Below are 14,434 nucleotides of genomic sequence, written 5' to 3'. Positions count from 1 at the left end.
CGCCAGCCCCTGCCTGAACAGGTGCTGTGAGGTCCTGTCATTATTTGTCTCCTGAGGGACAACTCCCTCTACCTGCCCCTCTGATGTAAGCTGATGCCAGCTGAACTACTGCCCTTCCCCTTCTGGGGTCTTGGCGCTCTCTGACTGGATGAGGTGAGACACACAGCCCTGCTCTAGTTCAGCTTCTCTGCCTCTGGAGTCTCAGGGTCTGAGGTTCGGGTCAGATGTGGCTTGGGCAGGGGAGGCCTCGGGTGAGGGCAGAGTTCAATGCCAGCGTCACAGCACTGGGGACAGGGCGTCTGCCGCGTGTCACCCTCTGAGACCTGCTCTGCGTGAGTCCAGTCAGCAACACTCCATTGCTCCCCCCCCACTTTCTTTGCCTGAGGTGAGATACCCCTGTGCTGCCCACAATGCCTTTTGCCCCCAGGAAACTGCTTTGCAGGAAGAAAACTTACACTTTTCCTTCTCATCCTGGAGAGGGTGACAGTGACTAAGTCTGTCAGGGGTGGAATTGTGTGCGGAGCCAGCTGAGGCCACCCAGCTCCAGAGAGGTGTGACTGTAAACTTGTCTTGACCCATCATGGAGTCCGTCCCGTGCCCCTGAGCCCAGGAACACCAGGGTCCCGTGGGCTGGCACTCATGTAAGCAGAAGCAGCTCCGACCTGACCCAGAGCAGGGTGGGCTGTGCTGCTCAGCGTGGCTGTGGCCGCTGGGGGCCACGTGGGGCACAGGCAGCAGAGCGCATCGAGAGGAGGGGCCTGCCTGCAGCGATGTTTTTTTGGGGGCAGGAGCTGAGATTTTCGAGGGCTTTTGTCACCACTTGTGAAAAGCTTAAAGAATGGACTTGGACAGAAAAGAGCTCCAGAAAGACTCTAATAAGGACGAAAGTGAATACTCCACGCCGGAGCACCTGATGCCAGGTGGCAGGCCTGGACTTCCCGACTGAGGACGTCGGACTCTCCCTGCGGCCTGTCCGCGTCTGTCCCCTGCACGGCCGTGTGGGATGAAGATAAGTTTGGGGGCTATGGAGAGTGGAGGTGACCACCAGCCTGACCCACCTACCTCAGGTGCCACCTCAGCTGACCTTGGCTTGGGGGTGCCCTCAGCAGGGTCCTTACAGGACACAGTGATCAATTTTTTTTTTTTAATCTTAAAACTGGATTTCCATGGATTATTTTTGCATTAAAAGGAAGTTGAAAACTACCCGTGCCCGGTGATTAGCAACATGACCTCAGGGGACACTGGGGTGTGAGTCTATGTGAGGAAGAGTCAGGTGCCTTCACAGAGGCCAAGGGTGAGTAGATGGATGAGGAGACTTTGAAGAGGGAGTCCGATCACCCCCTGCTTCACACAAGTGCGGGGCGTGTGTTTCCAATCCAGGATTTCTCCAGTGCGCTGAGGTCACCAGAGTAGGCAGAAGGATGGTTGCACAAGGGGAGCTGGCTAAGGGACTGGCAGGCCCCAGACCTTCCCTGGGGAACACTATACTGTCCCCAGCAGCAAGGTCTGTGTGCTCAGCTCTCTGCTGTTTCTTTCTTTTTTTTTTTTTTTTAAAGATTTATTTATTTATGCATCCGAGAACTGGGGTACAGGCAAGAGATGTGGGGTGGTGAGAGGATTCCCCAGATTCTGTTCCCCAGAGCGGGGAACAGAACAGGCAGACTGACTGAAATACACTGCTGAGGGGAGCAGTAGGTGTGACAGGAGAGGTCTACTGTGCTATGTGTGTCACTCCCTGGCCAGTCAGGGATCGAATTCATGCTGCAGAGGCTGCAGATTTCTTCATAGTGCGGTGCTTAATCCCTTGCACCACCAGAGAAGCCCTCTGCTGCTTCTTTAGAGGCCTTCCTCCATCCTCTGCCATCCCCCAGTTTCCCCAGCCCAGATCCCCTCCCCTCACCCTTCAGTGCAGACCCTGCCTTGGACAGCCAATGACGTTCTCAGCTATTAACGAAGACTCAGAGTCTAAATCAATTTGCAGCAGGGGGAGGGTGGGGAGAGCCATTGAGATCAGCTTTGACTCTCACTCTCCAGCCCAAGCTTTTATTTTATTTATTTTTTAAAGATTTATTTTTTTATTTATACAAGAAACGGGGTACAGGCCAGATGCACGGGAGGGTGAGAGGACTCACCAGAGACAGAGTGTGGAACAGAACAGGCAGACTGACGAAGCACACTGCTGAGGGGAGCAGCAGGCGAGACAGGAGCGATCTGCTCGCCATGTGGGTTGCTCCGAGGCCGGCGGGGATCGAACTGGCACTGCAGAAGCTGCGGACAGCTGCACAGTGCTGCGCTCAACCACCTGCACCACAGAGAGGCCCAGCCCAAGCTTTTATTAAAGATACGAACAAAGGGGACCTCCCCGGTGGCGCAGCTGTTGAGTGCTGGCTTGTGAAGCTGCCCGCAGCCTCTGCCGCGCCGGTTCGATCCCCGGCCGCCGGGTGAGGGTCCCACATGGCGCGAGGACCTCTCCTGCCGCCCGCTGCTCCCCTCAGCAGTGTGCTTAGTCAGTCTGCCTGTTCTGTTCCCTGCTCTGGCTCTGGTGAATTCTCTCACCCTCCCGCGCTTCTGACTGTACCCAGTGCATGTATAAATAAATAAGTAAATCTTAAAAAAAAAAAAAAGATATGAACAAAGGGACAAGAAACTAGCACCCAGTTGTGTTTCTGCTTATACAGATTAATGTTATTGCTGGAACAAGCTTTTCAGTGAGTAGGGAACATGCACACAAGCCCGCAAGTCCTCAGAGCACAGGAGTCAGTTGTGGAAGAAGTTCTGTTTGCAGAATTCTAACATCCTGGAATCCTCATGCAGAGTAAGCAGGTGCTCTCCACAAACTCCAGCTCCCTGCAGGGCATCAGGCTCCCAACAAGACCCTAGTCTTTTGTTTTCTACCAACTTTTATTGAGCACCTACTGTGTGTTGTGCAGTTATACCTCGAGTTACCCAGTGCTCCTGAGGTCCTGACTCAACGTCTTCGTGTTGTGATGTTCTGAGTCTCATTCAACAGGGAAAGTCTTGGCAGAAAGACATAGATTCCTGGGTTGAGTGAAGCAGAAGTTGGGAAGCACCTCAGCTGTGTCTTAGTTTTCCTCTCAGTTTAAAATTGAGGACGTGGAAACTTTAGGGGAACCTTCTGTGGAATAATATCAGTGTTTTTCATAAACAGAAGGTGAGCTCCGATATTTCAGGGCCATTTCTCCTCAAACCTGCACTGAGATTTGGTAGAAGGCAAGGGAGTGGCGAAGACCCAAAGGTGGCCGGGAGGGTCCTTGAAGACAGTCAAGTCCTTCAAAGCTCTGGCATCAGCCCCTGGATTCTTTCTTTCTTTTTTTTAAAGATTTATTTATTTATGCATACAGGAGCTGAGGGACAGGCCAGAGGCGCGGTGGGTGAGAGGATTCACCAGAGACAGAGCGGGGAACAGAACAGGCAGACGGACAAAATACACTGCTGAGGGGAGCAGCGGGGAGACAGGAGAGGTCTGCTGGGCCATGTGGGTAGCTCCCTGGCTGGGGATCAACCTTGTGCTGCAGTGGCTGCGGACAGCTTCACAGTGCTGAGACTTAACCCCTTGTGCCGCCAGGAGGCCCCAGCCCCTGAATTCTAATCAGGTCTCTCAGTTAGAAAACAAGAACTTCATGTTCTGGTCTTCTGATTTTTATGTAATTTACAAACACTCAGAGCCAGACCTACCAACCGCAGGAAACAAAGAACTGCTGAGTCACTTTACAGTCTCAGGGTTGTGGTTGGAAAGAGGTTTGGACTCGCCCCAGGAGTCCTCCCCAGACATCCCTCATCTGTGAGGTTACTATCCTGGGCCTCCTTGCTGGGTCGACCCCGGAAGCAGCTGTAATGAGATGGCACCTATGACCCAAAGTGTGGACGGTGATCAGGGTGCTAACGTTTCCCGGGGGAGATGCAAGGACACTGAGAACCCAGGCCAAGTCCTGACCTGCCCTCAGCCAACCCCACGCCTCCTGCTCCCAGGCTTCCTTTCTTGGGTGGGAGCAGGTCCAGGAGAAGCACCTGCGCAGGGTTGGAACTAGCCCCTGAGGCCCAGGGATATTCCACCGGGAAGCTGCCCTCATCCCTCTTCTCTGATCTGGCCTTTTCTGAGGATAAAGTTGGTGAGTCCCTGCTTGCAATCACGCCTGCTCCAGATGCCACCCCCAGTACCTGGAGGTGGGGGTGTGTGGATTTAGAGTTCCCACTGCAAGTGGTGGGGGTTGCATGGCTGTGGGGCTGGAAAGAGCTTGCACCTTCCTCCCCACTCTGTGCCTTACAGTCCCCTCTCACCTCTTTGGCCTCTCCCCTTCAGAAAATCCCTGTGGGGTGGAGAGGGTGGAATAAGCTACTGACTGCGCTGAGCCTCCACTAGGGGCCTATTTCTTAGCCCAGAATATAAACCCCCAGTTTGTCCTACATTCTTTAGAAAGTGCAGCCATGTAAATTCCCTGTACATATGTTATCAAAATTACCTTTTTCTCCGACTGATCTGTCTCCTCCAGCTTGAGAAGAGCCCACAGGAGCGGAGGAATGTTCCCCTGCAGGCCAACACTTGTCCGCATCACAGCTGTTCACACAACGGTGCAGACTTGGGGTTAGACTCTCACCGCGATGGCCAGGCCATCGGAAAAGACGGCTCTGGCCTGGTTCCCCCAGCCTGGGGCTCCCCCTTTATTTCTGCTCCTTTCCTCCTCAATAAACTTTTTCTTTCTCTAAACAAATCTGCCTCTCCGCTTGCTTGCCAGACACCAAGAGCCATTTGGCTTTTTTACCCCCAAGGTAGGAGAGGTGCGTGGCTAGAGCAGGGAACTAGCTGACCCTGGTGTTGATTAGGTGAGAAAGGCTTGTTTTTGCCTCTGAGCTCAGTGAATATTGTTTTGGGCAGGGATAGGGCCCTCCCGGTTTTAACTCGATTTTAATGGGAGAGCTGGACCCATAAGACCAGACTGATGGGTCAATTTTCACAGTTACAGGCAAAATAAGGGGGCATGGGGCCTCCCTGGTGGCACAAGGGGTTAAGTCGCAACACTGTGAAGCTGTCTGCAGCCTCCGCAGCACGAGTTCCGTCCCCAGCCAGGGAGCTACCCACACGGCACAGCAGACCTCTCCTGTCTCCCCGCTGCTCCCCTCAGCAGTGGATTTCGGTCAGTCTGCCTGTTCCGTTCCCCACTCTGTCTCTGGTGAATCCTCTCACCCCCACACTTCTGGCCTGTACCCCAGTTCTTGTATGCATAAATAACTAAATCTTTCAAAAAAATAAATAAGGGGGCATAAGGGAGTGGCCCGCTATTCTGGCTGGTGATCATAAAGTGAAGCACCCACCTTGGCCAAGATATCTCGGCCCAGAAGCAGGCTTGGGTGTTCAGGGATCACTAGGAAGGCGTGCAGAAAACAAAAGGAGTCCCAGAGGCACCCCAAAGTGGGGTAAAATAGCTAGTAATAGTTTTTCCAGCTACCCCCTTAACTGCCACCCATTAGATGTTATCGGTAAGGAACAAGATTGGAGGACAGAGTACATGGCCCAGTGTCCAGCAGAAAGTCCGCTGGATGGCCTCTACCTCCAGGTCGACCGCAGGCTCTGATGATGAAATCGAGAGGTCAGGGGCGGTCAGAGCCTCTGGAGCCTGTCAAAGTTCAGAGCCACCGGCCCTGGTTTCTGCAGCTGAGGACAGTCCTTTCTCCAGCGATTACCCTGACACTCGGGGCACGGTCTTGGAGGCAACTGCCAGCTGTCAGGAAGCCAATCTCTTGGCCGGGACACTCTCTTTGCAAATGCCCTGTGTGGCCACACTGGCAGCACCTTGCTCCTCTCGTGACTCCATCCCTCAAGTTCTAAGAATGGCCACCAGAGCCTCCGCCTTGATATGGGCCTATGGGGTGTTTTCCTTTGTCTCCCTCTGACCCCTGTGGTAAAAGACCTGGGTGGCAACAGTCAGGAGATTTGCAATGATTGGTGAGGGCCTACAGCCCATTTTTGTTATTTTTTCCTGACGTCAGGGGCTGCCTGTAGCATAAATTTATCTTTTAGTAAAGTCTGGTTTTTGCGGAGCCTCCCAGTAGGTGCAAGAACCCCCGGGGCGCTCGTCTTTTTTGTTTGTTTGTTTGTTTGTTTGTTTGTTTTTGAGTGACTTTACCTTCACGTAGTTAAGAGACTTTTGTCTGGCTGTCTCCAAACCCCTAACCACGTATTTCACAAAGTGAATTTGCAAGAACACGTGAGTGTCATCATTAAAGTTTCAGCCTGGATCTACCTAGGGAGCCGCCTGGCTCCTGCAACGTCCGGAGGATACCATCTGGTAGTCTGGGTTCAGGCAAGCCCTGTCAGGCTCTACGTGCTGCTAAAGCGACCTGTTGGTAGGCCTGCTGGTCACATAGAATTTGTTGGTTTAAATCTGACCGTGCATCACCACCTGTGGGTTGTTCAGAAGAAATATTGATGCTATTTTGCTGATTAATCCTGGCTTGTTCTTGAGCAGAGTCTCCCAAACTCACCCCCTGCTGGAGGCATGCCCCCGCCACCCCATCACACTCGCTACTGCCAGCACGTCCCAATCAGAAGGAGGCAGCCAAATTTACTGGAAATTATCTAGAATAGCCCCAGTGAAAGTGTAACAGGGTGGTCCCCAGGAAAGGGGGAGGTTCCAGGTTCCCTGCCCCACCCAAGGGAGGGTGGAGCTGAGCAGGAAGAGGAGAAGCTGGAGAAGAGACTAAGGAAGGAAGCAGGATGGAGCCAGGAGACCTGGAGGAGGCGCATGGAGCCTAGACACACGTGAAGAAACTGCGCTTGTCTTTTGGTCGTGGACTGGGTGACGCGGATGTGGGTGAGACCCGTGGGGAGGTGACCATGGCAGCTTTTATCTTGATGTTGATTTTGCTCTTTTCCTTCCGGGCTTGTCTGGTTGTTTGTGACCCTTTGCTGTGGGTCCCCACTGGAAGATGCTTTAGACTTGTGGCAGGCTTTGGGGCCTTGCTCTGGGCCAATCCTATTTGGATGGACTTTTACCCACGAGGGGACGGGTAACTTTGGGTGCTTCATTTAGAAACTAGACTCTTTGCCTTACCTGTATTGTTTCCTAGTTTTATTAAAGTTCCTTCCCATTAAAGTCTTATATGTTTTGTGCTGATGCGGCGGATGGCAGAACCCATTTAGAATAGGCAGGTTTGCGGGGTTTGGGCTGCCCCTCTCCCTGTCCTATAACAAAAGGGGCCTGGCCCCCATTCTCCCGAACACTGTCTCTTCGTGATTTTTAAAGTTGGAGGTCAAAAGATTGATGTTGCCGTAGCACTTACTCAGGGCTATTAGGATCGGGCATTTCCTGTACCGGAAAAGCCATCCACACAGAAGCTGATTCTGGGTCTTCTGCAAAAAGTGTCTTTTGGGATGGTCTCACTCACAGCAGGAATTTAGAAAGCCTAAATCAGAGACCAGGAAAAAGACTAATCAATGCAAAGTAAAAATCAAAATCAACAAGCAACTATAAACCAGAGACACACTACGCAGGTGGGGGGGAGGGGCGGGGAAGGGAAGGACTAGAGTCAATATAAAGGGGGGGGGTGCAATTGTATGGGGAATATAAACAAAATGAAAATGCATGCATTGTGCAAAGATGAAAAAGATGTAAGAATTATATAAAATAAAATATTTAAATTAAAAAAAATGTGTCTTGTTCTTTCACAGATTTGGCTGAAGGAGTTGCACCCACAGCTGATTCCTGCAGAAATGGATTATTCTGGGACCATTGATCTTTAGGGCTGTTATAGGACAGGGAGAGGGGCAGCCCAAACCCTGCAAACCTGCCTATTCTAAATGGGTTCTGCCATCCGCCGCATCAACACAAAACATATGACACTTTAATGGGAAGGAACTTTAATAAAAACTAGGAAACAATACAGGTAAGGCAAAGAGTCTAGTTTCTAAGTGAAGCACCCAAAGTGACCCGTCCCCTCGTGGGTAAAAGTCCATCCAAATGGGATCGGCCCAGAGCAAGGCCCCAAAGCCTGCTACAAGTCTAAAGCATCTTCCAGTGGGGACCCACAGAAAAGGGTCACAAACAACTGGACAAGCCCGGAAGGAAAAGAGCAAAATCAACATCAAGATAAAAGCTGCCATGGTCACCTCCCCACGGGTCTCACCCACATCTGTGTCACCTAGTCCACGACCAAAAGACAAGCGCAGTTTCTTCACGTGTCTCTAGGCTCCATGCGCCTCCTCCAGGTCTCCTGGCTCCATCCTGCTTCCTTCCTTCCTCAGTCTCTTCTGCAGCTTCTCCTCTTCCTGCTCAGCTCCACCCTCCCTTGGGTGGGGCAGGGAACCTGGAACTTCCCCCTTTCCTGGGGACCACCCTGTTACAGGGCTTTAACTTTCAGGGCAATTTTCCCTGTCATTGAGTGGTCCTGAACGTATCGGAGGCTGAGGAAGATCAGGTACCTCCTATTTATGTCTAGTTTCCTCTCTTAAAGTTTCCTGGGAGGGTTCCAGAGTCGTTTGTTGCTGCACCTCCCCCTGCAGTGACCTTTGGGGTTAACCGTCCCTAGGTCCGGCTGGGCAACCAGCGCCCAGGGGGAGAACAGCATAACACCCTGAAGCAGAAGAAGCACAGCGGAAGTTCCCTGAAAAGACAGAAGCTTATCAAAAGATAACGACCACCAGGAACCACTACAAGAATGCAAAAAAACTTATCCCCCTAGAACTACAAACTTTAATCCCTTATTTGTCTTTCTAAACTTCCTTCTTTCTTCTATAAAAGTCATTGCTTGTTATGTAGATCACCTCCCTGTTGGTGATAGACTGAGCCCATGAGCAAGCTGATTTCATTGATATTCATTGTCCCTGTTCTTTTGGAAAACATATATATACTGGTCACAAACTCAAAGAAAATTACACTCAGATTTTCACTCTTGAAGTGTGTCTGTTTGTCATTTCTTTCACCGACGCCCTGACCACCCTGCACGCTTCTCTCAACCCTGAGGTGGCCTCATCGTCTACTGCTGTGCTGGTCCGCGGCAGTTTGTACCAAAGTTCATGTCAAAAAAACAATAGTAGGGATTTTCATGCCTTGTTTTTGATGCCTTTTCAAAGTTTCACCCATTCGTTGCCAAGTTTCTACACCAAAACACCTTCATCTGGGCCCCACGAAGAGGTCTGAAGGACCCAATGTGACAGCTCATTGACGCTGTCGGTGGAGACGGTGGCTCCACTCTGTTCTAAAGGGCATTTTCAGAGAGTTATATAATGATGATGAGACAAATTTTGCCCCATTTGTTACCCAACCTTAGATAATCCCTTCTTAGTCGCAACCCATAACTATAGAGATTAGCTAGAGAACACACTTACCACACACACCTTCCTTGAGGTTCCAGGGTTCATGTCCCTGTCCAAGCGCCACTGCCATGGTCAGGACAGCCGGTGAAGTTCTCTGCCATTAATGAAGACTCAGAGTCTAAATGAATTTGCAGCAGGGGGAGGCCAGGAGAGCCGTTGAGAGCAGCTCTGCCTCTCACTCTCCCAGCCCAAGATTTTATTAAAGATACGAACAAAGGGACAAGAAAATAGCACCCAAGGGCCTCCCTGGTGGTGCAGGTGGTTGAACGCAGCACTGTGCAGCTGTCCGCAGCTTCTGCAGTGCCAGTTCGATCCCCGCCGGCCTCGGAGCAACCCACATGGCGAGCAGATCGCTCCTGTCTCGCCCGCTGCTCCCCTCAGCAGTGTGCTTCGTCAGTCTGCCTGTTCTGTTCCCCACTCTGTCTCTGGTGAATCCTCTCACCCTCCCATGCATCTGGCCTGTACCCCGGTTCTTGTATAAATAAAAATAAATCTTAAAAAAAAAAAAAAAAACAGAAAATAGCCCCCAATTGTGTTTCTGCTCATAAAAGATTAATAAGTTACTGCAGAAAACAAGCTTTTCAGTGAGTAGGGAACATGCGCATAAGCCCGCATGTCCTCAGAGCATAGGAGTCAGTTCTGGAAGAAGTTCTTTTTGCAGAATTCTAAGGTCCTGGAATCCGCATGCAGAGTAAGCAAGCGCTCTCCACAAACTCCAGCTCCCTGCAGGGCAGCAGGCCCACAACATATGGCCACCGTGATGCCAGCTGAACTACTGCCCTTCCCCATAAAGGGTCTTGGCGCTTCCGGCTCGGGTGAGGTGAGACACACAGCCCTGCTCTAGTTCAGCCTCTCTGCCTCTGGAGTCTCAGGGTCTGAGGTTCGGGTCAGATGTGGCTTGGGCAGGGGAGGCCTCGATTGGGCCAGAGGACAATGCCAGCTTCACAGCACTGGGGACAGGGCGTCTGCCCGCGTGTCGCCCTTGAGACCTGCTCTGTGTGAGTCCGGCCAGCAACACTCTGTTGCTCCCTTCTCTTCTTTGCCTGAGGTGAGACACCCCTTTGATACTCACAATGCCTTTTGCCCCCAGGAAACGGCTTTTCAGGAAGAAAACTTACACTTTTACTTCTACTGCTGGAGAGGGTGACAGTGACTAAGTCTGTCAGGGCTGGAATTGTTTGCAGAGGCTGCTGAGGACACCCAGCTCCAGAGAGGGTTGACTATGTCCTGATTGAAAGCGTCAGGAAGACCAAAGTCCAGCGTTGTTGGCAGAAAAGTAAGTAGAAGCAGTTCTGACCTGGACCCACAGCAGAGTGGCCTGTGTCGCTCAGTGTGGCTGTGGCCGCTGGTGACCACACGGGACAACACAGGTGGTGTGGGGAGGTGGGAGGTGCTGCTGGCAGTGATGTTTATCTTAGAGAAGGACTTGGGGTTTTCAGGGTTATCAGAGCTCCCAAAGTAGTCCAGAGTAGACTGGGCATTTAATAAAATTCCAAGCACAGTAACTGGGACAGTAATTGAAAACTCCATTCCAACAGACTAGAGGCACAGACGTCCAGATTGAGGACTTTGGATTCTTCTCTCACTGCTTTCTGTCTGCGTCTGTCCCCGCGTGGCCATGTGGCTGTACCTGCTGGCCCTCATGGGCCTGTACTACCTTCTGCGCTGGTACCGGGAGAGGCAGGTGGTGAGCAACCTCTCAGACAAGTATGTCTTCATCACGGGCTGTGACTCGGGCTTCGGGAACCTGCTGGCCAGGCAGCTGGACCAGCGGGGCTTGAGGGTGCTGGCTGCGTGTCTGACGGAGCAGGGGGCAGACAAGCTGAGGGCCCTGGCATCAAGCAGGCTGGAGACCGTGCTTCTGGATGTCACCAAGACAGAGAGCATCGCTGCGGCCACCCAGTGGGTGAAGGAGCGCACAGGGCACAGAGGTAGCACCCACTTCCCAAGTCCTTTCTCTCTCTGTGAAGGGGAGCCCCTTTGTCTGCTGCATGGGGTGTCCCAGTCTGCTTTCAGGTCCAGAAGTCCCAGCAGCTGTCCTCACCTCACCCAGCAGGGAGCATGAGCCTCTTTTCTGTCCATTGCCCCTGAGCTCCCCGCCTGGGCCCTGGAGCATGGGGAGGGTTTGGCCCCATGTGATTGGCTCTGGCAAGTCCCTGCATGTGGGGTCCTTCCACACCCCGCAGACATGATGCCTGGGGATGGTCAGGACCCTTTGGAGGAGCAGGGCATGCTGGCTTGGAGGATTTCATGTCCTGTGGTCTGAGCACTCTATGGGATCTTGCTGGTGACAGTGACCATCCCACAGGGAGTGAGCACCCCGATCTCACAGGACAGCCCTCAGGACTTCCCAAGGAGCTAAAGCACTCGCACAGGCCTGTGGCCTATGCACTGTTGTTTCTTCCCTCTCCCTCGCCATCCGCCCTCTCCTTCCCCGCACCCATGCATGTGCTTGCGCACCCCCTGCAGAGGCTGTGCAGAAAATCTGAAGTGCAGGACGAATTTGTCATGACTATGAGGCCTCGCCTGTGTGGAAGCCCAGGTCTTTGGGCCTAAGTGGTGTCCTCCATCAACTCGGGGGTCTACTCTTCCCTTCGGCAGGCAGCCTGTTGTCTCTGCTCTACCCTCTCCCCGTGCTGCCTGCCCACGGTCCCCCTGGATGGAGGGTGAGTGGGGACTACAGCGGGGACTCCTTCAGGGCACAGCTCAGAGGTGCTCTCTCTCCCCCTCTGTGTCCAGGACTCTGGGGCCTGGTCAATAATGCTGGCATCGCTGTGCCCGTGGCCCCGAATGAGTGGCTGAGCAAAGAGGACTTCATGAAGGTCCTGGACGTGAACCTGCTGGGGGTGATCGAGGTGACCCTGAGCCTGCTGCCCCTAGTGAGGAAGGCGAGGGGCCGCGTGGTCAATGTCTCCAGTGTCCTGGGCCGTGTTTCCACTATTGGAGGGGGCTACTGCATCTCCAAGTTTGGCCTCGAGGCCTTCTCGGACTCCCTCAGGTACTGCATACCCAGAGCCCTCGCTCTGTCCTCCTGTGTCCTGGCCTCCAGGGAGCCTGGTCCTGGGATTCATCACAGACGGAGGCTCTTCCTTCTAGATCCCTCTCTTGCTTGTCCTACTCTCTGAGAGCTCCTTTCTCTGTTCCGGTGTCAGGGTAGGTCCCAGCCCCATACAGTCTTTTTCCATACCTCTCTGCCCTGGACCTGGGCCAAGTCAGAAAGTGTCTGAGCAGAATCGGAACCTAAATGGCTGCTCACACGCATGCACGTCCCTGTGATGTTCCGCTCCAGAGACCTTGAGGTGGGTGCACAGCATTTGACTCTGTTCCGTGGATACTCTGGTGAATGTCTTTGAGCACACAAAGGGTGTAAGTGTCAGATAAGACAATGTATCTTCTGGCCAAAAGTTCTGACCATGGGGAGGGGCAGAAGAGAAGCAGTGATCCCATCCCATGTGCCTGTGACCTTGTAGCCATGGTGACGAGGCATCCGTTGTTGTTTTTTTTTATGGGAGTCCTGGCGACAGGCGTGAGCTAAAGGTTGAAGAACTGAGATGTGGGCCTAGCAGCCCCGCAGAGTAGGATGGGGAGGCCTCCTTGTCGGAGCTGCGGTCAACACAGCGAGTGACGGCTGTGCCTTTGCTGAGGCGTCAGCTGTTTGCAAGGCCTGTTCCAGGGCCCTCTGGCAGGTGGCCATGGTTGACCTCTATAGGATGCATTCGGGGCACACTGGGCCTTCATGGAATAGGGCTGGATCCCAAGGCAGAGACACACCAGCAGAATTATCGTTTGATGAACGGCAGAGAACCCACTGGCTGGAGGGCAAAGGATGGCGTTATGTGGAGACACTGAGCTCTCAGGCAGACAGATGCTCCGAAGGGAAGTTAAGAGGCTCATGTGACAGAGGTCAGGGTCTTGACTAGAGCAGCAAGAGAGGGAGCTGATGATGGAGTGGAGGAAAGATAAAATGCTCACAGGGTGGTGATGGTATGGGGTAGGGGAGACAGGAGGTAGCTTTAAGTGGTCCTTGGTAGCAGTGGGGAGGATTTAGGGAGAATAGTTTTGCGTATGTAGATATTTGTAAAAATGTACAAACCTTCTACAGAGACCAAGTCATCTGGCAATTCTTTTATCCATGTGCTTTGACACTCCAATTTTTGAGTTTATCCCCCTGAATCTTGTGTTAGGGTAGTTGGTCAAGACCTCTGCTCTTGACCCCTCTGTCTATGTGCCTGCAGGAGGGAGCTCTCCTTCTTTGGGGTGAAGGTGGCTATCATCGAGCCTGGTTACTTCAAGACAAGCATGAACAACACTGCCATCATGTCTCAGAACCTCCGGAACATATGGGATCAGACCAGCCCAGAGGTCAAGGAGATCTATGGGGAGAAGTCTCTGGCATCCTGTGAGTGAGCTGTGGGCCATGGGGCGAGAAGCAAACCATTGTGGAAGCTGGGTCCCTCTTTAGTGTCTCCTCCTGTCTCAGGTCCATGTCCAGGTCTGACTCCCCACACAGTTGAACATTTAAATCCACAAACCTGTTCTCAGAATCCAGGCTTGAGATCTGGGGACACAGTCTCATGGGAATCCCTCGTGATCTGGGGAGGAACTGTAGCCAAAGAGGGCGCTCCCTGGGCTCCTGGTAAACTACCACAGAGCAGCTGCTGTCAGTGCTCCCGTGTCTAGTGTCAGGAGACAGCGTGTGCCGCACACACATCCCAGAGGAGCGCCCGATGGTCCAACTGTGGACACTGGCAGAGTAAGAATTGCCAGAGACTCCACGGCCATGACCTGGAGTGTGAAATAGGGCTGATTCAGCAAGCCTAGGAAGAGACTGATTTCAGGTGATTGTAAAGGGAAGATTAGAAGCAAGAATATATTGCATTGGCTTTTTGGACAGACTTCAAAGCGATAGAAGATCTGCCATCAAAGTTGAGTGGGGATCTGTCCTTGGTGACGGACTGCATGGAGCACGCCCTGACCGCCTGCCACCCCCGTACCCGATACTCTGCTGGCTGGGAAGCCAAGTTCATCTTCATCCCTATGAGCTACTTGCCGACCTTTCTGGTGGACGCCATGTTGGCCTGGCTCTTCCCAAGTCACTCTTAG

The 14,434-nt window shown here is 52.7% G+C and overlaps 1 protein-coding gene across 1 annotated transcript; it reads left to right on the top strand.

Annotated features, from left to right (window-relative positions):
- The first annotated feature begins 10,949 nt into the window (after positions 1-10,949).
- On the top strand, positions 10,950-14,434 carry LOC119248491 (retinol dehydrogenase 7-like). The gene is made up of 4 exons (XM_037515448.1): positions 10,950-11,262; positions 12,071-12,329; positions 13,567-13,730; positions 14,226-14,434. Exons 1-4 carry the CDS (start codon positions 10,950-10,952, stop codon positions 14,432-14,434), a joined length of 945 nt encoding a protein of 314 aa, XP_037371345.1.

Source organism: Talpa occidentalis, unplaced genomic scaffold, assembly GCF_014898055.3.
Source record: "Talpa occidentalis isolate TD23 unplaced genomic scaffold, MPIMG_talOcc4v2.1 talOcc4.16, whole genome shotgun sequence".
Classification (NCBI taxonomy): domain Eukaryota; kingdom Metazoa; phylum Chordata; class Mammalia; order Eulipotyphla; family Talpidae; genus Talpa; species Talpa occidentalis.
The sequence above is the reverse complement of the archived record's forward strand: the minus strand, read 5'-3'. Positions and strand labels throughout refer to the sequence as shown.